The sequence below is a fragment of the Grammomys surdaster genome, unplaced genomic scaffold (assembly GCF_004785775.1).
Source record: "Grammomys surdaster isolate TR1022 unplaced genomic scaffold, NIH_TR_1.0 126531, whole genome shotgun sequence".
In the NCBI taxonomy this organism is placed as follows: Eukaryota; Metazoa; Chordata; class Mammalia; order Rodentia; family Muridae; genus Grammomys; species Grammomys surdaster.
In genome coordinates, this window is record NW_021621323.1 from 10,229,241 (window position 1) to 10,251,464 (window position 22,224).

The window sequence follows — 22,224 nt, forward strand, 5'->3', positions numbered from 1 at the left end:
ATTAAATCAGAGTTTCACAATAGGATGGTTTTATAGAAATAATTCTAATAAAATAGAATCTGGGAAATTTCTAGGATGATCTAAAGTTAGCTCTAAACTTTACCTATGAGTAATCGGGAATCTTCCAGAAACAGAAAAGGCCCTTCCCTTTCACTACAGAGTAGTTTAATTTGGGTCCTTTTATAATACCAGTAAGTTAATCCTCCACATGACCTGGAAAGAAGAAATTCCAAGTACATTTGCCTTTTTTTCCCCTTTCAGAGCCACTGGATTACAGATCCTTTATAATCTACAGCATACAGACAGACAAAATGCTCACTCTTAAAAACAAAGGGGAAGGGCTGGGACATCAGGGAGGGTAGAGTGAGCTAGCAGCCTCCATGGGACCATTGACACAATAACCACATGTGGCCAGCAGCTTGAAGGGCTTCGAGGCACGATGACTTCTGGCCACTTGCTGTAAATCTTCATAACCATCTGCTGTGCTTCAGTCCACATCTGCAGCCTGCAAAGCTACAAGGATGAGCTATTCGCTCGGATAAGAGTAGGGTCAATGAGCGTCACATTCACCAGCATTTTCACCAGCATTTTCGGGATGTAAATTAGATGATCAGCAATTCAGAAGAGCAAAAGGGAATTTCTCCCTTGACAGAATAAAACTAATGGTGGTGACTTGTAAGTGGATCTAATTTTTATTCTAATTAATCTTTCATCCAACTTGAAAGCATGTCATTTATAAACACATCAAAACACTAAACATTCTTAAGACTATGATTTAAAATGATCTTTTCAAAACCAGATAAACATTAATGGCTTTCTTTCAGAGGCTAAAATGCACTGGACAGCATCATATATGACAATTTTATTTATTATTTTTTTCTTATTATTTTCTAACCAAAGACTAAATGAAATACATGAAAAGTTTAATCAGGGGGCTGGGAAGGTGGCTCAGTGAGTAAAGGGCTTGCCAGACACGTGTGAGGACTTCATTTTGAACTCCTAGATCCCACATAATGCCAGCCATGGTAGACCACATCTGTAATCCCAGTGTTCCTGTGCTAAGATGGGAAGCAGACAGGAGACTCCCTGGAAGCAGTGCTAACCAGATCAACAAACAGACCCTGTCTCAAACAAGGCTGAAAGGCAAGGACTGTGTGATGCCTGGGGTCGTCCTGTGACTTCTCCATGTGCAGCAGTAAATGTGTGCACCTGCACTCATACCCACAGCCAGTCACACAGACACACACACATACACATGGAGTTCTTTTAAGTTTAATTATTTTGAATCTAACTTTTTGGGGGCGGTAGGTGTTGAGACAGGGTTTCACAATGTAGCCCTGGCTGTCCTAGAACTATGGAGACCAGACTGGTCTCAAACTCAAAGATATCCACATGCCTCTGCCAACTGAGTGCCAGGATCAAAGGCCTGTGCCACTATGTCGCCCTTGAATCTAAATTTATTAACATATGTTTTCCATCTAGAGCCTCGCTCTTTTAATTGGCATTATTTATTTATTATTATTTATTTTTACAGTACTGCGGGCTGTAGGCAGAGTGATAGTCTTGCCAGCCAAGTGCTATGTTACTGAACTACAGCCCAGCCAGCACCTGAGTTCACGCAGTCTTCAACATTCCAATCCCAAACTGCTGAGAAGTGCAGGACTTCCCAAGTACTCACCCCAAGGCAACTCTCCACCCTAGCTCCTTAGCTTCCATGAACTGCTAGCAGGGGGCCTTGGCTGTATTTACAGATTCCTTTTTTGGCTTTTTTTTTTCTTTTTAAATTTTTAATCTGCTCTGCCACATAATTTTTAGTCCACAGAATAGGATCTTAGCTGCATCTGCCTCTGTGAAGAGACTTAAGTTTTTGAACTACCAGGAAGATTTTAACATTCCTGTTTAACAGGAAGCTTTCTGCTTTCATACATACATACATACATACATACATACATACATACATACATACATATATCCTCTTTCTTAAGAGTTAATCCAAATGGGCCTTGTCAATTACCTGAACAGGAAAATGCCCCTAAGAAAGCCATCTGTTCAAGAAACTCTAGCAAACTGTAGAAAACCTCCCTAAGCATGTAGGTAAACACAATCACCTCTGGGCAGTGCCCTCTCACCACTGAGAACGCTTTGTGCATTATGCCACCAGCTCCACCTGTCCTCCCTTCTGAATTCCTTTTACAGAGACCACAAAGACTAAGGAGCCATGGGTGGTCAGAGATCCTGGTAACAGATAGACCCACAAAAAGCTACAGTCTAACTTAACAGGAAAAATAGCACCGCCAATAAACACAAGGTACTTGGAGCACGACTGAAAACGTCGGCTCCCAGGATCCTGACAGAAGGGCTTGTGAATGGCAAGGACTGTGCAGCAAACAGGAAAGGGTAAGCATTCAAGCTATACTTCAATCACCAGGACACATGTGAAGGTGAAGGGCAGGGTAAAACAAAGGAGACCTCAATGCGCTATGCAATGGTGCCTTGGTTTCTTTTCCTATTACTGTCATCCAAGACCCTGACCAATGCAACCTAAGGAGGGAAGGGTTCATTTGGGCTCATAATTCAAGGTACAGTCCATCAGGGACAGGAAGACAAGGCAGCAAGAGCTTGAAGCAGCCACTGCATCCACACTTATGTCATCTTGACAGAACCTAAAGCCATCTGAGATGAGGGACCCTCAATTAAGAAAATGTCTCCATTGCCAGGCAGTGGTGGCGCACGTCTTTAATCCCAGCACTTGGGAGGCAGAGGCAGGTGGATTTCTGAGTTCGAGGCCAACCTGGTCTACAGAGTGAGCTCCAGGACAGCCAGGACTACACAGAGAAACCCTGTCTCGAAAAAACAACAACAACAACAAAATAACAAAAAAAAAAAAAGAAAAGAAAAAGAAAATGTCTCCATAACATCAAGCCTGTAGACCATCTGTTAAATTAGTGACTGTTGGGAGCAGGAACGGCACAGCCCACTGTGTATGGTGCCATCCCTGGGCTGATGGCTCTATGTGCTTTGTAAGAAAGCAGGCTGGGGCTCAGTTAATGTAAACCAGACATTCCCATAGGCATGCTCCCAGGTGAATCTTAATGATCAACAGTGAACATCATGACTGGAAAAAAATGAGTAACTAACAAAATTTAGAATTTGGATAAGTTATGGGAGTAATGTTTATTCTGAGCATGGGAATGTATATCAAAAATGGAAGCAAGAATCTCACACTAGTGCAGTAGTGGGCAGAATTTAGAGATGGTCCTACTGACCTCTGCCCCATGGTGGCACTAGCACAGTATACTGCAGCACACTGTAAGAATACCACAAAGGGTATATTGGTAATGCAATGCAAATTGCTGGTCAGTTGACCATAAAATTACTCAGGTAAACTTTAATTATGTAAGAATTCTCCCAGCTAGAAGCAAAAAAAGAAAAAAGAACAGAAAAGTGGGGAGTGGGTGGGATTGAGAGAGATCTGAGGCATGAGAGATTTGTGTGGGATGCAGAAGGCCACATGTTGAGATGGAGAAGCCACAGGAAATGGCTTAAAGTCCCTTCTAGGAGCAAGTGCCAGCTTCAGCCAATAGCTAGAAGACAGGGATTTCAATCCCACATCTTCAGGAAAATGAATTCTTCTGGAAAGGATCACCAGGGAAGGAGACTCCAGAGACAGAAGGCACAGAAGAGCCCTGCCTGGCTAGAGGACAAACAACCTGGTTTTCTGATCTAACCAGCTACACATGTTGTTTTGTATAAAGATTATTATTTTAGCAATATAAAACTGATAATTAGCAACAGAGGAACACTGACACACAGGTTTAAGAGTCATAGCTCAGAAGCCATCGTACTAGGTGGGCTTGCCACCAAAAGTAAACAAAGGAAAGAAATCGAAAGACATCTTGAAGGATGGGTACAGCCATCATCCCCAAAACCGAACTGTTTTTCATCTAGGTGGTTAAGGGGTGGCTTCTAGATAGCAAGGGTGCTTCTAGATGGTAAGGGGGTGTCTTCTATAGACAGCAAGTTCAATGGCCGAGTGTTCTCTCTCTAGCAGTCCTTCAGGTAAAGTGCACTCTATCATTACAAACAGGAACAAACTCTGCCAAGATGCAATGATGTCAGCCCAGGAAGACTTGCCCTCTGATCCTTCACTTACTCAGCTCCGTGGGCACTTTGTACTCATGTACGCTCCTTCTACAGAGTGTGCTATTTCTATAATCTAAATAATTCTGCTTTGTCCACCAGAATACACATATTTACCCTTTAAAAGAGAGAAAGAGAAAATAAGGCCAAAAACCCGATCCCCTAATAGCTGGTAATATCCATAAGGGGACTGAAATCCTACAACTAGACGTCTCTGAGCCCCTTCCAAAGCTAACACGGTTTTCTTGACTTCCTAAACATAAACAGATGACTCTTATCACAGTACTTATCAATAATTATCTTGCATGAAATCTTCAGGATATTTCCCTCCCCAAGCCTTGTCCTACACCACTATTCAATCAGACCAAGAGCTACAAAATCATTAATTACATAAAAGCTGGCACTGAGCAACATCCATTAATCAAACATGGACGAGCTCATGTGTGCATAATTAATAACTGTTTTCTCACCACATCAAAGTCGATCGCCTTCTCACAAAATTTTAATCACTTTCCAACATATTCCCATCAGCTTAATTATATTTGAACACAAATACAGAAAAAAATTTAAAACTAAGGCATTTTTAAAGCTAACTTATTAAGATTTGGTAACTCAAAAAAAAAAAATTCCAAGGAAATGAGCTACTCATGCAACTAACATAGAATTCATCTCTGGAAAATCTTATGAGAACTGATGTAATTATTTAGCTTTTAAATGATTAAAAGAGAAACTTAAAGCGGTACTACACAGATTCAGTCAGACATCAAAGTTATCAGGGGCCTTAGCAGCACATTAATCAACTGCACACAGATGGGCTCGAGGGTCCTGTGTGTGATTAAAGCAGTGACCACGCAGAGGGACCACGGGGATGACATGTCAGCCCATGAGCTGGAAAAGAACGGATGTGCTTTTATTGTCCTTGGTTTTCTCTGTGTACAAGTGTGTGTATGAGTGTGTGTGTGTGTGTGTGACAGAGAGAGAGAGCATGCATGTGTGCATGCGTGTGTATGTGTGTGTGTGAGTGAGAGAGTGTGCGTGTGTGCATGTGTGTGTGTGTGTGTGTGTGTAGGGGGAGGGGCTCATATGTATACAGCTGCAAGTGCAGATGTGTGTGGGTGTGTACCTGGCTGCAGAGGCCAGAGGTCAAGCTCTGGTATCATTCCTCAGAAGCCATCCACCTTGCTTACCGAGATGAGGACTCTTGCTGGCCTGGGATGACTGATTAGAAAAGGCTAAGCTGGTCAGGGAACACAAGGGACCTGCCTATGTACATACCACCGTGCCAGGGTTTTGTTTTTCTTTTAATGATTTATTTGTAATTACGCATGTGTATCTGTATGTGTGTAGGTGTCAGATGTCCCCTGAAGCTGGAGGTATAGACTGTTACAAGTCACCTGCTGTGGGTGCTAAGAACCACAGTTGAGTCCTCTGCAAGAGCAGCTGCCTGCTGTGAAAACGTTGAGCTACAGGTGCAGCCCCACCGCACAGGGAGCCCCTTCCCCCCAGGGGCTGGGGATCAAATACCACTCTTCATGTTTGCACGGCAAGCGTCTCTAACCATGATCTGTCTCCCTAGGCCCGTGTCAATCTTCTTAATGCCACAACATGGAAACTATGCTAAGTTAAAGCATATAGGCTGGCAGAATGGTTCTGTTTCTCTCTCCTAGCTCATCCTTGCCACTACATAACTCACTAAGCAAAGCTCACCACAGTTCTCATGAAATGAAGTTCTGGAATACTGTACACAAACTAAACAAACTAGACTTGGGGTAAAAAGCAAAACGTACCTGCCTCTAGCACCATGTGCCTTACGAGTCTACAAGGAGGCCCTTCCCCTTCAGGAGCTTGAGACCCTTATAAAGGACTGCTGACAGGCAGGTCACCCCATAGATTAAGCAGGGCTCTCTGATGGTGCATTACATAAATTTAACCCAAAAGAGCAGGGCTGTGCCCAAACTTTCACTTTCCTCTCATTTCTACTTAGACTTCCATTGCCTTTTGAGGTAACACAGTTTATCACAACTGATAACATCCTCTTTAATATTCTTCTTTTAGAAGACTCTATGCTATCTCCTTAGAGCTGTACTATGTGATGGTGCAATTCTGCATACATACATGTATGTCCATGTACAGATGTGTATATGCATACACAGACACATGGGCATCTTTAAGGTTAAAAAACAAGCCCACATGGTTAGGAACGCAATTTTGTGCCAAGAGTAAACCATTTACTACTTATTTATCTTTAACTTCTTGAGATGGAGTTTCATGTAGCCCAGGCTGGTCCCCAATTCTCTATGCAGTAAGGCCGACCCTGAACCACTGGGCCTCCTGTCTCTCCCTTCCGAGTGCTGGATTGAGAATGTGTGCTTATATGCCTTTTAGAAATAAGAGAGTGTTGTCTTAACTTTTCACAAGATTTCTTTTTCCTTTTCTGTCTCCTCTGTGGCAAAATGGGTCACAGTAAATGAGGACATAGGGTCAGGGTCTACATTATTCCTAAATATGAAGCCCATGTAGAAACCCATGGGAAAGGGGGTACTCAGAATGGGTGTGTCTAAGCCAGTGTCAACTTTCAATTAGCGCTGTCAGTGAAGCTAAAATTGATAAGACATAAATTAAAACTGATTATACTCTATGTAAACTACTGGTTTTACTTGTTGACTATGAATTGTAACTTATACTAAAAAGGGACACTAAGAGGCTATCAACAACATTCACATGTGTAAGTTACATACAAACATCAGCCGATGGCGTGAACCTTTTATCCCAGCACTCAGGAGGTAGAGGCAGAAGGATCCCGAGTTCGAGGCCTGCCTGATCTACACAGTGAGTAGCAGGCCAGCTGGGGCTATGTAGTGAGATCCTGTCTTGAATAACCAACTTGCTGTTAAGATCATGTTGAAGAACCATAGAAAGAAGTAGGAAGAAGTACCTTGTTTTCTGGCCCCATTCTACTGACCAAGTATCCCAGGAATTGCAGGGAAAAATGAATTCAGGTCATGTGGCTAAGACAGGACTAGACCCTGGAACTTAGCTTTACACTGCTACTTTAAGCTTACACAGACATCATCCACAGACAGGAATGGTTACAGTTCTATCCATCCAAAAGATCAGACACCTACTTAATATTACCATGATGCATATATGTAGGTATGTACATACATATGTATCAATGTACATATTGGCTGTACTAAAAACTAAAACCGAGGCCTCATGTGTGCTAAGAAACTATCATTGAACTATATCCCAGCCCTTCAGCTTTTTATTCTGAGAGAGGATCGCCCCACTTTTCCTAGGCTATTCCTAACCTTGTGATCCTACTGCCTCACCCTTCTGATAAGCTGGGAATAAGATCTTCTGCAACAAGGTCTGGACCTCCAATCACGGATTCTGAAAGTTGCTAGCAACCATGCAAACATATAAATATGAACATGCCCCTGGGGACCATACAACAAAGTCCCCCAAAGCACCAACTCTGAAATTAGATTTACTGAAACTAGATCCAGTATGTATGCATAAGTATGTATGTATGTATGTGTATGTGTGTGTGTGTGTGTGTGTGTATGTATGTATGTATGTATGTATTTATATGGGGAGGTAGGGGTGGGGAGGGGGCTGCTTGCTTGTTTGCTTGCTTCCCTGACCTGGAACTCACTATGTGTAACAGGCTGGCCTCAAACTCAGGGAGCTGCCTCTGCCTCCCAAATGCTGAGATGAGAAAGTGTATGCACTGCCACATCCAGCTGAGACCAGTGTTTACTTTCACTTCTAACTCTAGGCCAATGAGAGTTAGCTTCCTTGATGTAACTTTTCCTGAGATGGCTCCAACAAAGCCCCCCATGAGAAGTTATAAAGACCAGACAACGTGTTGAACCCTAGAACCAGCTCAGGCAGCCAAGCTTCGGTTGGTTGGGGAAGGGTCAAACTTACTGCTCAGAGTCATAGTAGTCCATCCGCTTCTTCTTCTTGTTGTAAGCTGCAACTCGGAAGGGAACGATTTCCAAGGTAATCAGGCCGGGGGCCATCGTCAGCACTTTGGCACCATGGGTTGGCTCATAGAGGTCCTTCCCTGTCTCCGGATGAGGCATGCCAGCAGGGTCTCGTCCAACAATATAAAAATTGGCTCCGGCCACCATCCGCGCCCTGCAGTGCCACTGGACCTAGAATAGATGTCTGCATCTTAGAAAACTATGCTCTGATGACTACTGAGAAACCATAGAGAATAAATGCATGTGTATCTCTGCCAGCTGCCCCACTGAGCAGCACCTCCACGTATGTCTCACGTCATCACTGCCTAACAGTCAGAAGCCCCAACGAATTTACCGTATCTTCTTGGGGAGCTCGAATTAAAACCAGGCCCTCGAGCCAAAATCATAGCTGGGCATGAATATATATGTGCATATATTTATGGATTACTTGCTTATGAGATATAAGGATGCGCATACATCTGTGTGTAAGATTTTACATACACATAAGCTATTCACAGAGCTCAAACCCCAATCTGCAAGTCAGGATAGAGGCTGAGCCTTGGACAGAAGTGAGGATGTGGGGCCTTTTGAAGGAGTAATAGGGCAGGTTCAGGTCCCAGTGGACACTGTACTGGCTGCCAGATACTGGTGTAAAATACGACCTAATTAAGGAAATACACAAGAATCCACACAGCCGTGTGTTCCAACTGCCCCCGTTTACATGTCTCTGCTCCCTTACGTAGAATCTGTTTCTAACACAGAGTCATTTAACAACTGGAGAATAACATTGCTGACAGAGAGAAGTCCCCATCTCCAACAATGCATTACCCTCCCCCTCCCCAAGGGAAAAACCTAAATGGTAATCCTCATTACAGCTTCATATGCTCAGAATATGGCTGTCAGTTACATAGTCTCAAATCCATCCTTTTTCTTTTTTTGACACTTTTACATAACATATCTTGGAAAGCAAAATTATCCGTAGGAGAGGAAATTTAGTATTTAATGACAAGAGAAAAACTGATTTTCAATTTGCCAACTAATTATTCATATAGATAAAATTATATATTCACACCATTTTAAGCATTTGAAAGTAAATACTTCCCCTCACGGCTCCCACTCCATTCCTAGGATGGAATTTCAGAACCAAGCCATTAAATTTTTATAGACTGGAAAATGAGGAACATCCTGTTGATAACCGCACAGCCTTACCAGCTGCTCATTGTTCTGAAGTGCATCTGTGCTAAGGAAACAAATCTGGTACCAATGCCTTCTAAATAACCCAGAGAACGATTAAAGGAGAATCACTGTTTGTATTTTATTATGACAATTTGGCAAATACGTCTTATTGGCAGCTTTGTTCCTGATGTCACTGGAAAAACTAGAAAAACGAGAGGTTTTTTATTATTAATATTGTAAGAAAAGTCTTCAATTAAGGGCTGTAAATAAGCCAAGCACATAAGGGAAGCACTACAGGGAAAGGCGTGATGGAACCAGGCATGGCGGCACTCTTAGAATCCAAATTCGGGAGGCAGGGAAAAAAGGACTGTATAGCCTAGGCTACACGGTGAGTTACACAGTAGCCTGGGCTACACAGCAAGACCTTACCTCAAAAAGAAAGGGGAAGAAGAGACCAAGAAGAATGGGTCGATTTTCATAAGCCGCTTAAATCGTGCCAGGTCATAAACATTGAAACATTTAACTACTTAAAATATTAACAACTGCTACAACTTTTAGTTTATTCATCAAAGGCTGAAAAGTTAAAACTGCCCCTTGCTCAGGAACAAAACCTGGAACATGCTGATTCAATCATGCATCTCTATTCACTGCCCACACTCAGCCAGAGACCTAGGGGTGGACTCAGGTGCCCAGAACACCAAGCCTTGAATATGCATCACAGAGCCTGACATCTTTACCCTCCCACCCACCATCAGGGGAGGGCTACTCTGAGACCTCTGGCAGCAGTGTGCTCTTGTATAAAGAGCATGAAGCCCAAGGGGCAGGCCACATAGTCACAAAGGCCATAGAGGCCGGTGGGCATCAGCTGTGAGTCTTGCTGGATTTAAAGCTGGCCTAACTCTGGCCAGCTGCCCTTGAGCCTGCTAGCCTTGGTCTTCCAGCTGTATAGAAAAAAACATCTGCTGATTGCATACCCCATGCACCTTTTAGGTCCTCTAGCCACTCAAGGTGGCATCTGTGTGTCCTGGCCTACTGGAGGTCTGCTAACCTCACTAGTTCCTCACTTCTGTTTCTTCTCAGTAATATGTCCACTGACTGCACTGTGCCCCCCATCCATAAATCCCCAATGGGAAGGCTATATTCAGAGTGGAGTTCGGTTCTACACTGAGGCCTTTTTGCTACTGCAATGTTTCTGGGTACAATTTGACTTCACTACCTTAACTACTGCTCAGCTCTGGGTTTCTCTGACACACCTCAGCTGTGTTACACACTCTCTGGAACCTCATGGGTAGAATTAGGATAAAGTCCTTGGGTTACATAATGCACGCAGAGCCACAGTTCAGTGTGTGACTCGTACTCAGACACGCAAAGATGTTATTTCTACTTTCTTTGTATTATTAGCATTCTATAGTTAGACACCAAGGGCATTTTGAATCAGGCCAAGGGCTACGTTCTGACGTGAAGCCTATGAATGGCAAGTCATCCCAGGCTCTCTGCCATATTCCAAGCTCTAAGGTTTTAACACAGATTTATGAATCACTCTTAAGAGGCAGCACTTTTATGTAGAGTCAGGATACGGATGGTGAGAGCCTGCAGCAAAGTCATTACTCTTTTTCAGGCAGCCAATAAGACACGCTTTTACATATTGGTATCAGCCAGATAGTGAGATGTACGATTTACAGTTACCCTAGTTAGTCCGTATAAAACCAGTAACACAAACACAGAAGGGTCAGGCGTGGTGGCACACACCTTTAATCTCAGCACTGTGGAGGCAAAGACAGACACATCTCTGGGTTCAAGGCCAGCCTGGATGCTATAGGAACATAGGGAGTCCCAAGCTAAGCCAAAGGTGCATAGTGAGATACTGTCTAAGAACACAACAAAACCCACAGGCATGTACCATTAATAATATGAGGATGATATCCCAATCTTAGAAAGCATCCGAATACAGATTATACAAAGAAAGCACAAACTCCCGCTCTGGACTATGACAAGCAGATATGAAAACTATTCAATAGGAAACTCCATCTCTAAGATACGTATGCCAGAGCCATGTCAACTCATTATTTTAAAACGTCTATGAATGTATTTCCAGTCCCCTTTCAAAACATACCCAGTTGTGGTTTTCAACTACTGTAATGTTAAACAATACCAGAGACCAGACTGCAATGCAGGGCTTTGGGACCAGATCACTAGGGTGCAATTTCCATCTCCATGGCTTACTACCTGCTCTACTGACTTATAGCAACTGTTTAGCCTCTGTAATGGGTCTCCTCTGTAAACAGATAATAACAGTACCTGCTCTCTTAGTGTCCTTATAATAGCTAAGTTAACATATGCAATTCAAAAAACAACCAAAAAATGAAACAAACAACATATGCAAATCATCTGGTATATACAGTGAGAGCTCAGTAAAAATGAGCTACTAGGGGTTGGAGAGATGGCTCCATGTTTAAGACCAACGGCTGCTCTGCCATAGCACCCAGATTAACTCACAATCGCTGGTTACTCCAGTTCCAGAGGCTCTGACACCCTCTTCTGACCTCCATGGACGTCAAGCACACATGTGATAGACATACACACATGCAGGCAAAACACCCATACACATAACAAAATTTTCAGTAGGCTAAGACATCTTATTTCTTAATCACTACCTAGAACTACGGTCATTTATAATCAATTTCTATTCCTTCTTTAGTGAAATTGATCCAACACGAAGATCCTTAAGATGGGTTAAGAAACAGCAGTATTACAGAGAATATGGCTAAAGAGTTAGGATCAGAGGGCCATAGTGGCTAACAAGCCAGACAACCCAGAGCTGGTGAGGATACACAATGCTGGCGTTGTGAATTGGCACATCTGTATTAGAAAGGGCTTGGAGACCTCTCCTATGACCAAATACACATTCCTATCCAGCTATTCTACTCAACAGTAACCAACAGAGACTCACAAAAGACAGGTACTGAAATCTATATCACCACACAGTTCACAGCAAAAATCAGATGGAACAGAGCCCAAAAAATGCTCAACAGTGTTACAGGAAGTCACACACCACAGACTGAGAGTGAGCAGTCTACCACTGACTATAGTGAGCCAGGGGAAGTAAAGTGAGAGAAGCCACACGTAAAAGGCCATCTCATCAGATTCTGTTACTGTGGCAGCGCAGGTCACTTAGGAAAGTGGAGTAAGCATTCAGTCCTGAGAGCGCAGCCAACAGGCACCCCGTAGCTGCCAGATGTCTTCAGAAACAACCCTGCTGTAGAGAGCAGCAGGTCCAAAGAAGGCATCTTCTTTGGCAGCCAATGACTAGTCAATATGGCTGATGCCTGTTTCTATGCAACTCAGGGCATCTCTGAAGGATCTCCCAGAATCCTCTGGGGTACAGAGGTTCAGACTCCATCTCCATCACTCACCACTGTGTGGTTCTGAGCAAGCTATGCAAACTATCTACATGGGTTATCCTTACCTAGAGTGGTGGCTCAAGAGTCCAGTTAGTTAATATACTTAACACCAGAGACTGGACTTCTCCCTGTGCCCTGCCTGTCTGCCTTCCTTCTCTTTCCTTTCTCTTTCCTTCCAAGGGTGACAGCAAGGGCTCTCATGGATCTCCTGAACTCTCTTGCTCGACACTTGGTATCCAGGGCACACAACCTTCAACGTGAGGAACCAGGACCTCACAGGAAGGGAGAGCAGAGACTCCTGTGGGAAGGACAGGTACAGCTCAGCAGGAAGAGGAGCAAGAGCTTCTGGATGCTAGGTGTGTACTAAGGTTTATTCTGGAAAATTTAGCTTAAACGAATACCTACAAAATGTCTCCTTTTTTCCTATGTATAGTTCAATATGAAATTAAAATAAGACAAATTAGAAAATGTACAGACAGAATATAGAATACTTAATCTTACTGTACATCCTTCAAACAAACACTCACGTGCACATACACCCAGCTCAGATGTCTAACAGATTACAAAGGAAGCTGGTGCCAAACTGGTTCGGATTCAGGCTGCAGCCCTCAGTACAGCCCTGCATCATCACTATGTTCACTAGATTTGTTCTTATGGGTAGTGACCAGAGCCAGTAAGTGAGCCAGAGCCGGTTCAGGACAGGCCATTGCAAAATCTCACCACCTGAGAGCACCAGAACCAAGAAGGGCGTACTTCTCTCCTCCTTCCTTCTTCCTCAAAGAAGCTTCAAGTCCAGCTGACCTGCCCTAAAGTTGGCGGTAAGGCTCTCTTGACATAGAAGAAAGAAATGTTCCTTTCTCTGAAGAGAAGGGGACAGAGAGGAACGTAAACAGCAGGCCTTTCTAAGTCCCCAGGCCTAGCAGTAGCCAATCATATTCCCTTCCTTCCACTCAACCTGCACAGACAATATCCAGCCTTCCTTGGGTCTTTATTTATAAAGGCTTTCGTGTCATGGAAGACTTGAATTTGGTAAATATGTGTGCTCTCCTTATGCTAATCTCTTTGTAAGGGATGTCTCAGCCACGAACTCAGTATGGGTGAAGGGATGAATTCACCACCAACTGCTCAACTATGCAACTGTGCCTTGCAAAGAGGAAAGACCTTAGGTATCTTCACTGTTCTTTGTTTTGTGTGTTTACTCTGTGTGTGTGTGTGTGTGTGTGTGTGTGTGTGTGTGTGTATGCGTGTGTGCGCGTGTGTGTGTGTGTGTGAGTGTGTGTGTGTGTGTGTGTGTGTGTGTGTTAGGAATTTGCTATCCTAATGAGCCCGTATAAAAGACTCACAACCCAGGTATTTTATTTAAAGTCATAATCCTAGATTAGGCAGACCTAGGTCTATACTAACTTATTTTCCAGCTATAGGTCCCTTGTTACTTGTCATGTGGATCTGGTCCATGGCGGCTTCTTCCTCCTTAATCTTCTTCTCCAGTCTCTCTACCTGAAAGCCCCTTACTTGAGCCTCCAATGCCATGCTACTCCCTCCACTGCCCAATCACAGGCTTTCACTGATCAGTTAAATTGGGGAGAAGGTTCACATGGCATCACTTTGAGTACATGATCTGCTCATTGGGAGCACCCACATCTTGAGGAACAAGTACTTTACATTAGAATACAAGCACCATCAGACCAATCCACTTAATCTATATGTCTGCATGTCTGTGTGTTATGTCTGTGTGTCTGTATGCCTATGTGAGTGGCTGTGTGTATCTATGATGAGGGAAGGGAGAAGCTCATGGGCACACAGAATGCAGAGAAGGATGTTGGATGGTCTGCGCTATCATTCTCTGTCCTATTCCTTTATGACATCTTGTACTGAATCTAGAGCTAGGCTGGCATCTAGCAAGCTACAGCAATCCTCCTGTCTCCACCCTCCATGGCGCCTAGGTTACTGTCACATGTAGAACCATCCAGTGCCCATTTTTTTAAGTATGTGCTGGGATCCAGACACATCTTCAAGACATCTCTCTAGCCCTTACTCTCACTTCCTCATCTTCCTTCAGAAGCACAACTGACAGAACCTAAGGCATAAGATCTTTCCAGTCAAAAGCTAGGCATGGTGTAGCAGGCTTGCAATCCCAGTACTCCCATACTCTGAAGGTACTGGCAGGAATACCAGGAACTCAAAGATAGCTTTAGCTACATCTTGTGTTTAAGGCCAGCCTGGGATACATGAGTCCATGATCCCAAAACCCTGTCTAACTCAAGGAAGGCTCTTCTGATTGTTATCACAGCCTATTTCATTACAAATCCTCCTATCCTTGGTTTTTGTTTAAAGCATTTTTAGTTAACGTACTGAATAAAATCTCCTATCAACCCCACCTTCAAACATAAGAATCACAGAGCGAACAAGACAGGTCCCAAAACAAGAGGCTCATTTTCTTGGATGGAATTTAATGAGGTCATTGCTCATATACCTACTCCTGCCTGTTACAGTTATGGCTTCTATTGCTGTGATAAACACTGTATCTTGGGAAGATATGGGCTTACACAGCTGGCAGTCCATCACTCAGGAAAGCTAGGCCAAGAACTCATGGCAGGAACCTGGAGACAGGAACTGATACAGAGGCCTTACTGAGGCTTGTTCATACTACTTTCTTATTACACACAGGACCAACAGCCAATAGTGAGCTAGGTCCTTCCACATCGATCATCAGTCAAGAAAATGCCCCACAGGTTTGTCCACAGGCCAATCTGGTAGAGATATTTTCTTAATCAAGGTTCCCTCTTCCCAAATGACTACAATGTGACAGAAACTAGTTGACAGAAAACTAGCCAGCACACTGGCCTAACCTCATTTGGGTCATTCCCCAACTAGACAATGTCGTACCATTCTAGACAACCTCAGATCAAATGACTTGCTTAAATGATGAGGCTCATGTCATCAATACTGTTGGAACACAGTCCAGAAATGGAGTCTTGTAAAGAGAATTCTGTGAGACTCCACAGATATCTTGTGACCTCAGTTTCTTCAAAACATGGAATTGTTCTTGGAATGTGTTTCGTGCACCTCCCCGGTGTAGTGGATAGGAGTGAGTATATTTCAGATTATTTATTATTGCTTGCTGCTGTTATTCAATTAAATGTTTTAAATATCCTTTATATGCCTCTGTGGAAAAACCTGTTCTTGTCACAAGCAGCTGGTCCTTGTGATTGAATACATCTTGAACTTAATGAGAGCTTTATTTGTGTGACCTCTCTTACCCCTCAGAGTATTAACTGTCTGGGGGTCTGAGTAAAGTTGGCTGTTGCATGAGACTTTAGTCCACCTCTTTATCAGCTTGATTCTCCCAGGTTCCACCACCTCTAGAGGAGGTCCCAGCTAGAGGTACTACGAAACAATGTGGGAAATGCAAGAACTAAACCGAAGTCATGGAGATATGGCCAACACCCAGGGCCCTCGGGGGCCAACTCTACCCAACACCTTACTCCAACAGAAGGAGGAGCATCATGGGACGCTTACCACACACAACATTTCAACACATTAGTGAACATGGATTCACTAAAAGAAGAGCCAGCTGTTTTTATCTCCTCGACTCCTGACTTGTTCGCTGCTTTCCTTGTGTAAAGTGGTAACAGAGAGTTCAACCCAATAAACTGAGCTCCAATAAAGATTCTTAGGCTCCATCCCAAATAGTCAAAGGTCTTAGACTATCTTTTCAGATGTTTGTATCACTAAAACTACTTAGATCTTTTTAAAAAAGAGTTTGCCTCTCAGAAAACTGTAAGTGCCGTGATAATGTGCAGGCCATTTTTACCTTGAAAATACAAAAGACTGCCTGGGAAGTTGCCACCCACCACCTCTGAGGTCAGTTGATTTATTAACTCATTCAGCAAATATATTTTGAAAATCTACTCTACTCTACCTTGAAACTGAAACATAATTTTCATCTTCTTTACATATGGATACAAAAAGATCTCAAACATTCTATTTGACCATGGGGAGAATTCCAAAACCCTGTCCCCATATCAAGAAGCAAATTTACTTCTTGATTCAGTCATGCTCCAAATGAAGATGGCCTCCTGGGAGCTGGAGAGAAGGCTCAGGAGTTCAGATCCAGTACTGCTCTTCCAGAAGAGTTAAAAGTCTCAAGCTCAGTTCCCAGTACCCATGTTGGGTGACCAACTAATGCCTGTACTTTCAGCTCCGGAGAGTGAATCCAGTACCTCTGGCCTCTTCCACAGACACCTGTACTCATATGCATACACACAACCTCAACTGACATACATAGAGACACAAAGTTAAAAGTAAACCCTTTAAGAATTTAATGTCCTGCTGGATACCTTTCTAAAATATTGAATGCATTTCACATTCAGATGGATACATGTACATGAAATTCTTTGAGATCAGAGGTGAAACAATTATTTGGTCCTTGAAAGTTATCCTTCCTTCATAACTAGTGTGGAACTACTGGGCAGTAGTGAGACCTTTAAGAGGAAGGGAGGGCATAAGGGTCCTGACCTTCAGGGAAATACTGGGACCCTGGCCCCTTCCACTCCCTTTGTCAGGCCACAGTGCAAACACTCTGTTCTGCCATTCCATCCCACCATGATGTGCTATTTTACCACAGGCCCAGAAGCAACAAGACCAACCAGTTACATACTGAAGCACTCAAACCATGAGCCAAAACCTCTTCTGTTTATGAGTAATTAGTTCAGGTATTTGTACAATGAAAACAGCTTGCTTGTCGGGCAGTGGTGGCGCACGCCTTTAATCCCAGCACTTGGGAGGCAGAGGCAGGTGGATTTCTGAGTTCGAGGCTAGCCTGGTCTACAGAGTGAGTTCCAGGACAGCCAGGACTACACAGAGAAACCCTGTCTTGAAAAAAACAAAAAACCAAACAAAAAAAAAAGAAAACAGCTGGCTTGTACCCTAAAGTCCCTTTAGCTCTTGAAAATTTTAGAAAAAGCAAAAATCACACTGCTCCGGGCCTCTGTTAAAAGAACAACATCGGTGTTATAACTGTATCTGGACCTGGGCTCATGGATACAAAACAACCATATGCTAACACACTGTTAGTGTAAACACAGGAGAATGAGAACTCAGCAATGCTGAATGTTTGGAACACATCCGGGCATCAGGGAACAGTCAATAGGTCAGTTGGTGATAATACAGTGTTCACAAGAATGGTTTTAGTACTACAGTGGTATCTTAAGAGCAGCCTACCTCAGTTGGCCCAGCATACATCATAGGAGATGGAAAAATGGCCACCACTGTTGTTTCAGGATTCAGGATACCCTCCTCCAGTACTGCAGCATGCTGCTTCATACGCCACATCAAAGGGACATCATCATCCTTCGTCCAGCCACCGAGAGGGTGGAGGAGGAGGACAGGGCGCCGATAGCCCCTCTCCAGAAGCTGCTTGTGGGTGTCCTGCATTAACAGAGCATGTCCATTGTGCACTGGGTTGCGCAACTGAAATGCAAAGACAGCATCTGAAAAGAGAATTTCCAGAGTTAGGGCTTTCCAGCATCACCCTGCATGGGACAAGCCAGTTTTTCCTGGCTGATGCTCACAAGTAACAAACACACGAGCTGAGAATCACAAATGGGTAAAGCCATGGACTGGTGACTGCTCATTCCAAGACAGCTGACATACACTACAATTCAGTAAAAACAGCCCTTGCTCACCGGAGGCCATGTGATCCGGGTGCCACAGACTCAGGGTGGTTACTCCTGCATTCAGGGGAAATGACAACTGTCGGGCTTTCTTTCAGTCCTAATATTCAACTGCTTTCAACAGGTGTAAAGTCAAAGTCAGTGTGTCAATGACCCATCAAATCCTCCAATGGCCCTAAAGACCTGAGTTGGGTTACTCATTTTCAAGGGCTTTATAAAAAGAGACAGCTTATGAAGAGAGCTACGGCTTCCCTTTTCACTTGCTACCCACATGTATGCAGATTACTCTGAGAACAGAGCCACTCAGTTGTCTTCTGACTCTGGACTCAGGATTGCAATATACCAGCAACACTCTCACTTACGGGGACCACTGCTATTATTCAAATGGTGAAAGCTACAAGATGAATCGAATGGATTAGCCACTGTCTGCTTACAATCCCAGTTGCACTCCTCCATGTGTGGCTACCAGGGGACCTCGTGTCAGAAGCCAGGGTTCTTTGGGATATGGAGTAATTTCACAGAACAGGGAAACAACTGTGGCATATGAGCCCTGTGTTTACCATTCTCTGGACACCTGCTCCATCACCCCACCATGATGGCTGGACTCAGACACTCAGTATTTTTTTACTGTTATTCATTTTTGCTTTTATTAAAAATAATAAAAGATTTACCTTTATTATTTTTAATTATGTGCAGTTGTGTACGCCTGCGTAGAGTATATGCACATGAGTGCAGGTGCCCTTGGAGACCAGAGGTGTAGGATCCCCCGGAGCTGGAGTTACAAGCAGCTGTAGGCTGCCTGACGTGGATGCTGGGTACCAAATGCAGGTCATTTTTAAGAGTAATAACTGCTGATTCACTTCTCCAATAACACCTCTCACAATGGACATCATCTTCGATCTACTTCCAATTCTGATCCCTCTCTCGCCATGACAGAAGCACAGAGAACTGTCACAAATGACTAAAATTGGGGGTGTGGGGGGGTTGTCATGGCATATCTTTTAATATTTAATGTTTGGAATATTATCATTATCCTTAGGCATTCTCAAATTACTTTTCAAACATCAGCAGGCTTTTGTTTTCTAATCCAAAAAGGATGCGATGTGTCCTTGGGTACAAGGTACGGAAAAGTCTTGATTGAAGCATATGAGCACTTAACACTGTTCAGCTTGGAGGAGTGGTCCAGAACTGATCACTGCTGTTACCTTTTAAAGTACGTTGGAAATTCTGTTTTTACATAGGGACATACAGGATCCTAACCATCTCCGAGCTTTAAAGCTCACCTCAGACCAAGAGGCATTTTTACTTCCTAACTTAATTAGACTCGGATCTTAGAGCACTGAAGGCTGCCGACTGCAGGAGCACAGGCATCTCTCTTCACTTAGGGAGGTACTGCTCAAACGTGGCTCTAGCCTGACTCTCACCATTGAGTGTTCTTCCCTGGCTGCTCTTCCTTGGCCTTCCTCTGAGTAACCTGTACTATTAGACTGGTCTGAGTTACTACACCTGGGGGCCTGCCAGAAGTTAGGGAAACACAGACTAGCTGATATTAGAGGCAACAGGTCCATGGCTGAGAAGGCAGCCTGTTTGCCTGGACAATTTAACATAAAAGGACATAGTGCAGACAAGCCACTAAACAGTGGGGAACTGACAAAGGTTTTCACCATAAAAGGAAGACCTACATACAGAATAGAAAAAGACCGAACAGATTACATGGTGTGGGCTAGAATTAAAAGTGTTAGTGTATTTCTATGGTTTCTAGTACAGCAACACAGATACACAGATATGTATATGAGTGTATAAATCAGAAAGAGAGAGGGAGAGAGATGGGGGAGAATGTAACCAGCCCCTGAGATACGGGGAGAATTGATTCCAAGATGCCCCTCGAGTACCAAACCACAGGATGCTGTAGCTCCTTATATGCAATGGCATCCTATTTGTAGTCAACATAAGCACATGCTTCTGCATTCTTTACAGTGTCTTCAAGTCACTCCCAATGGAGAGCAAAACATCAGTGCTCTGGGCATGCAGTATGCCATATGGTTTAGGGAACAGTGATAATAGCGTCTGCATGTTCTCAGTAAAGACACAATTTTACTCCTGAGTACTTTTTATCCAGGGTGAGCTAGGTCTACAGAGGCAGGACCAGAGGATCAAGAATCAGAGTGCCACCATTCGGCAGTATTTGAGGCAAGCTAGGCAGCACCCCAGGCAGCACCGGGGGTGGGTGTTGCTCAGGGTTACAGTGCTTGCCTAGCATAGCAAGGCCCTGGTCTCAGCTGCCAACACATAGAGAATTTTAAAAGGCAGGCAAAAGTATGATAACAATGGAGTAGTTATATATCCTGAACACCTCTCCTCCAAATACTTGTGAGGAATTGTACAAAATAGTTCAAACTCACATGAGAAAAGTGATAAAGACTAATATTTTTGGTAAGGCTAACCTCACTCATCATAAGGATAGGTGAGAACTGTAAGCCACATGCTAGCAATGCAAACAATGCTGCTTGTGTCCTTCGGCATTCTTGACAGAAACGTGTGATGACGGCAGTCATGAAGAAATGGGTAATGAGCCACACTGAGTCATAACGAAAATGATGTGACGCGCACTCTGTAAAACTTCCAAGTTCTGAAAGTCTAAATGTTCCAAACTGAAGGAAACTAAAGACACCTACCCTGGACTCTGGATCAGAAGGGACAGCAAGTTAGAGAATGAACTGCTGACATTCTCACCATAATAAAGGACCCCACTGGGAGACGAGAAACTGGAGAGATGGCTACGATGGTTAAAGGCACTGGCTGGTCTGTCAGAGAACCAGGGTTCAGTTCCCAGTACCCACAGGGCAGCTCACAATCATCCTTAACTCCAGGTACCTCTGGACTCTAGAGGCACCAGGCACACATATGGTACTCTTATATACACACAACAAAACACTCATACACAGACTATTTTTAAGGATCTCACTAGGAAGGAAAACTGCATCCTTTGGGTAGAACTCAGAGCCAGGAGGACTGTACCAATGGTACTGTTCTGAGGTGATGAGCCCAGCACAGGCAGGCTAAAGACTGCCTTTACTTGTTGGACAATAAGACCTTTGTGTCTGAAAGCCACGCCCAGAGACAAAGATGACATAAAAACAACAACAGAAAGATGTCAATAATATGAAATCTGAGTTAAAATGTATAAGAATTTTAACCTTGGAATATTTCTATAACTTTTCAATTATTTTAAAATTAAAAAGTTCAGCATACCCATGATATAACTCACAGACCATGTAAAGCTTAACAAGAAGGAAGGCTCAAGTGAGGATGGTTCAATTGCACCTAGCAGGGGGAACAAAATAATCACTGGAGGCAGAGGGAAGGAGGGACCTAGGTGGAAGAGGAAAGGAAAAGGGAAAAAGAGGGGCAGGTTCAGGTATGGGGGAGACAGGAGAGAAGGCTAGGAGAATGAATGGAAATATGCGGCAGTGTGGGGTGGAAGATGGGGAATAGAACCACTACAAAGTGACAGACACCAGGGATGAGAGAGGCTCCCAGGACCCAATAGGGATGACCTTAGTTGAGACATCCAATAGTAGGGAGATGGAACCTGAAGAGAGCACCTCCAGTAGATAGGCATGGCTCCCAGTTAATGAATGGGGCTACCCACCCATCTAAAAATTTTTGACCCCGAATTGTTCCTGTCTAAAGGAAATGCAGGGACAAAAATGGAGAAGAAACTGAAGGAAAGGCCATGCAGAGATCGCCCTAACTTGGAATCCATCCCACGGGCAAACACCAAACCCTGATACTACCACTGATGCCATGTTGTGCTTGCAGACAGGAGCCTGGCATGGCTGTCCTCTGAAAGACTCTACC

General features: G+C 43.7%; 1 protein-coding gene across 1 annotated transcript in view; it reads right to left on the reverse strand.

Moving 5' to 3' along the window:
- Positions 1 to 22,224, reverse strand: part of Papss1 (3'-phosphoadenosine 5'-phosphosulfate synthase 1) — a 72,430-nt gene that overhangs the window by 3,901 nt on the left and 46,305 nt on the right. Inside the window, exons 10-11 of the mRNA XM_028760394.1 lie at positions 17,912 to 18,180; positions 8,074 to 8,303 (exon numbers count right to left, since the gene is read on the reverse strand). Coding sequence (XP_028616227.1) covers positions 8,074 to 8,303; positions 17,912 to 18,180 — 499 coding nt within the window. The remainder of the gene's footprint in view (positions 1 to 8,073; positions 8,304 to 17,911; positions 18,181 to 22,224) is intronic.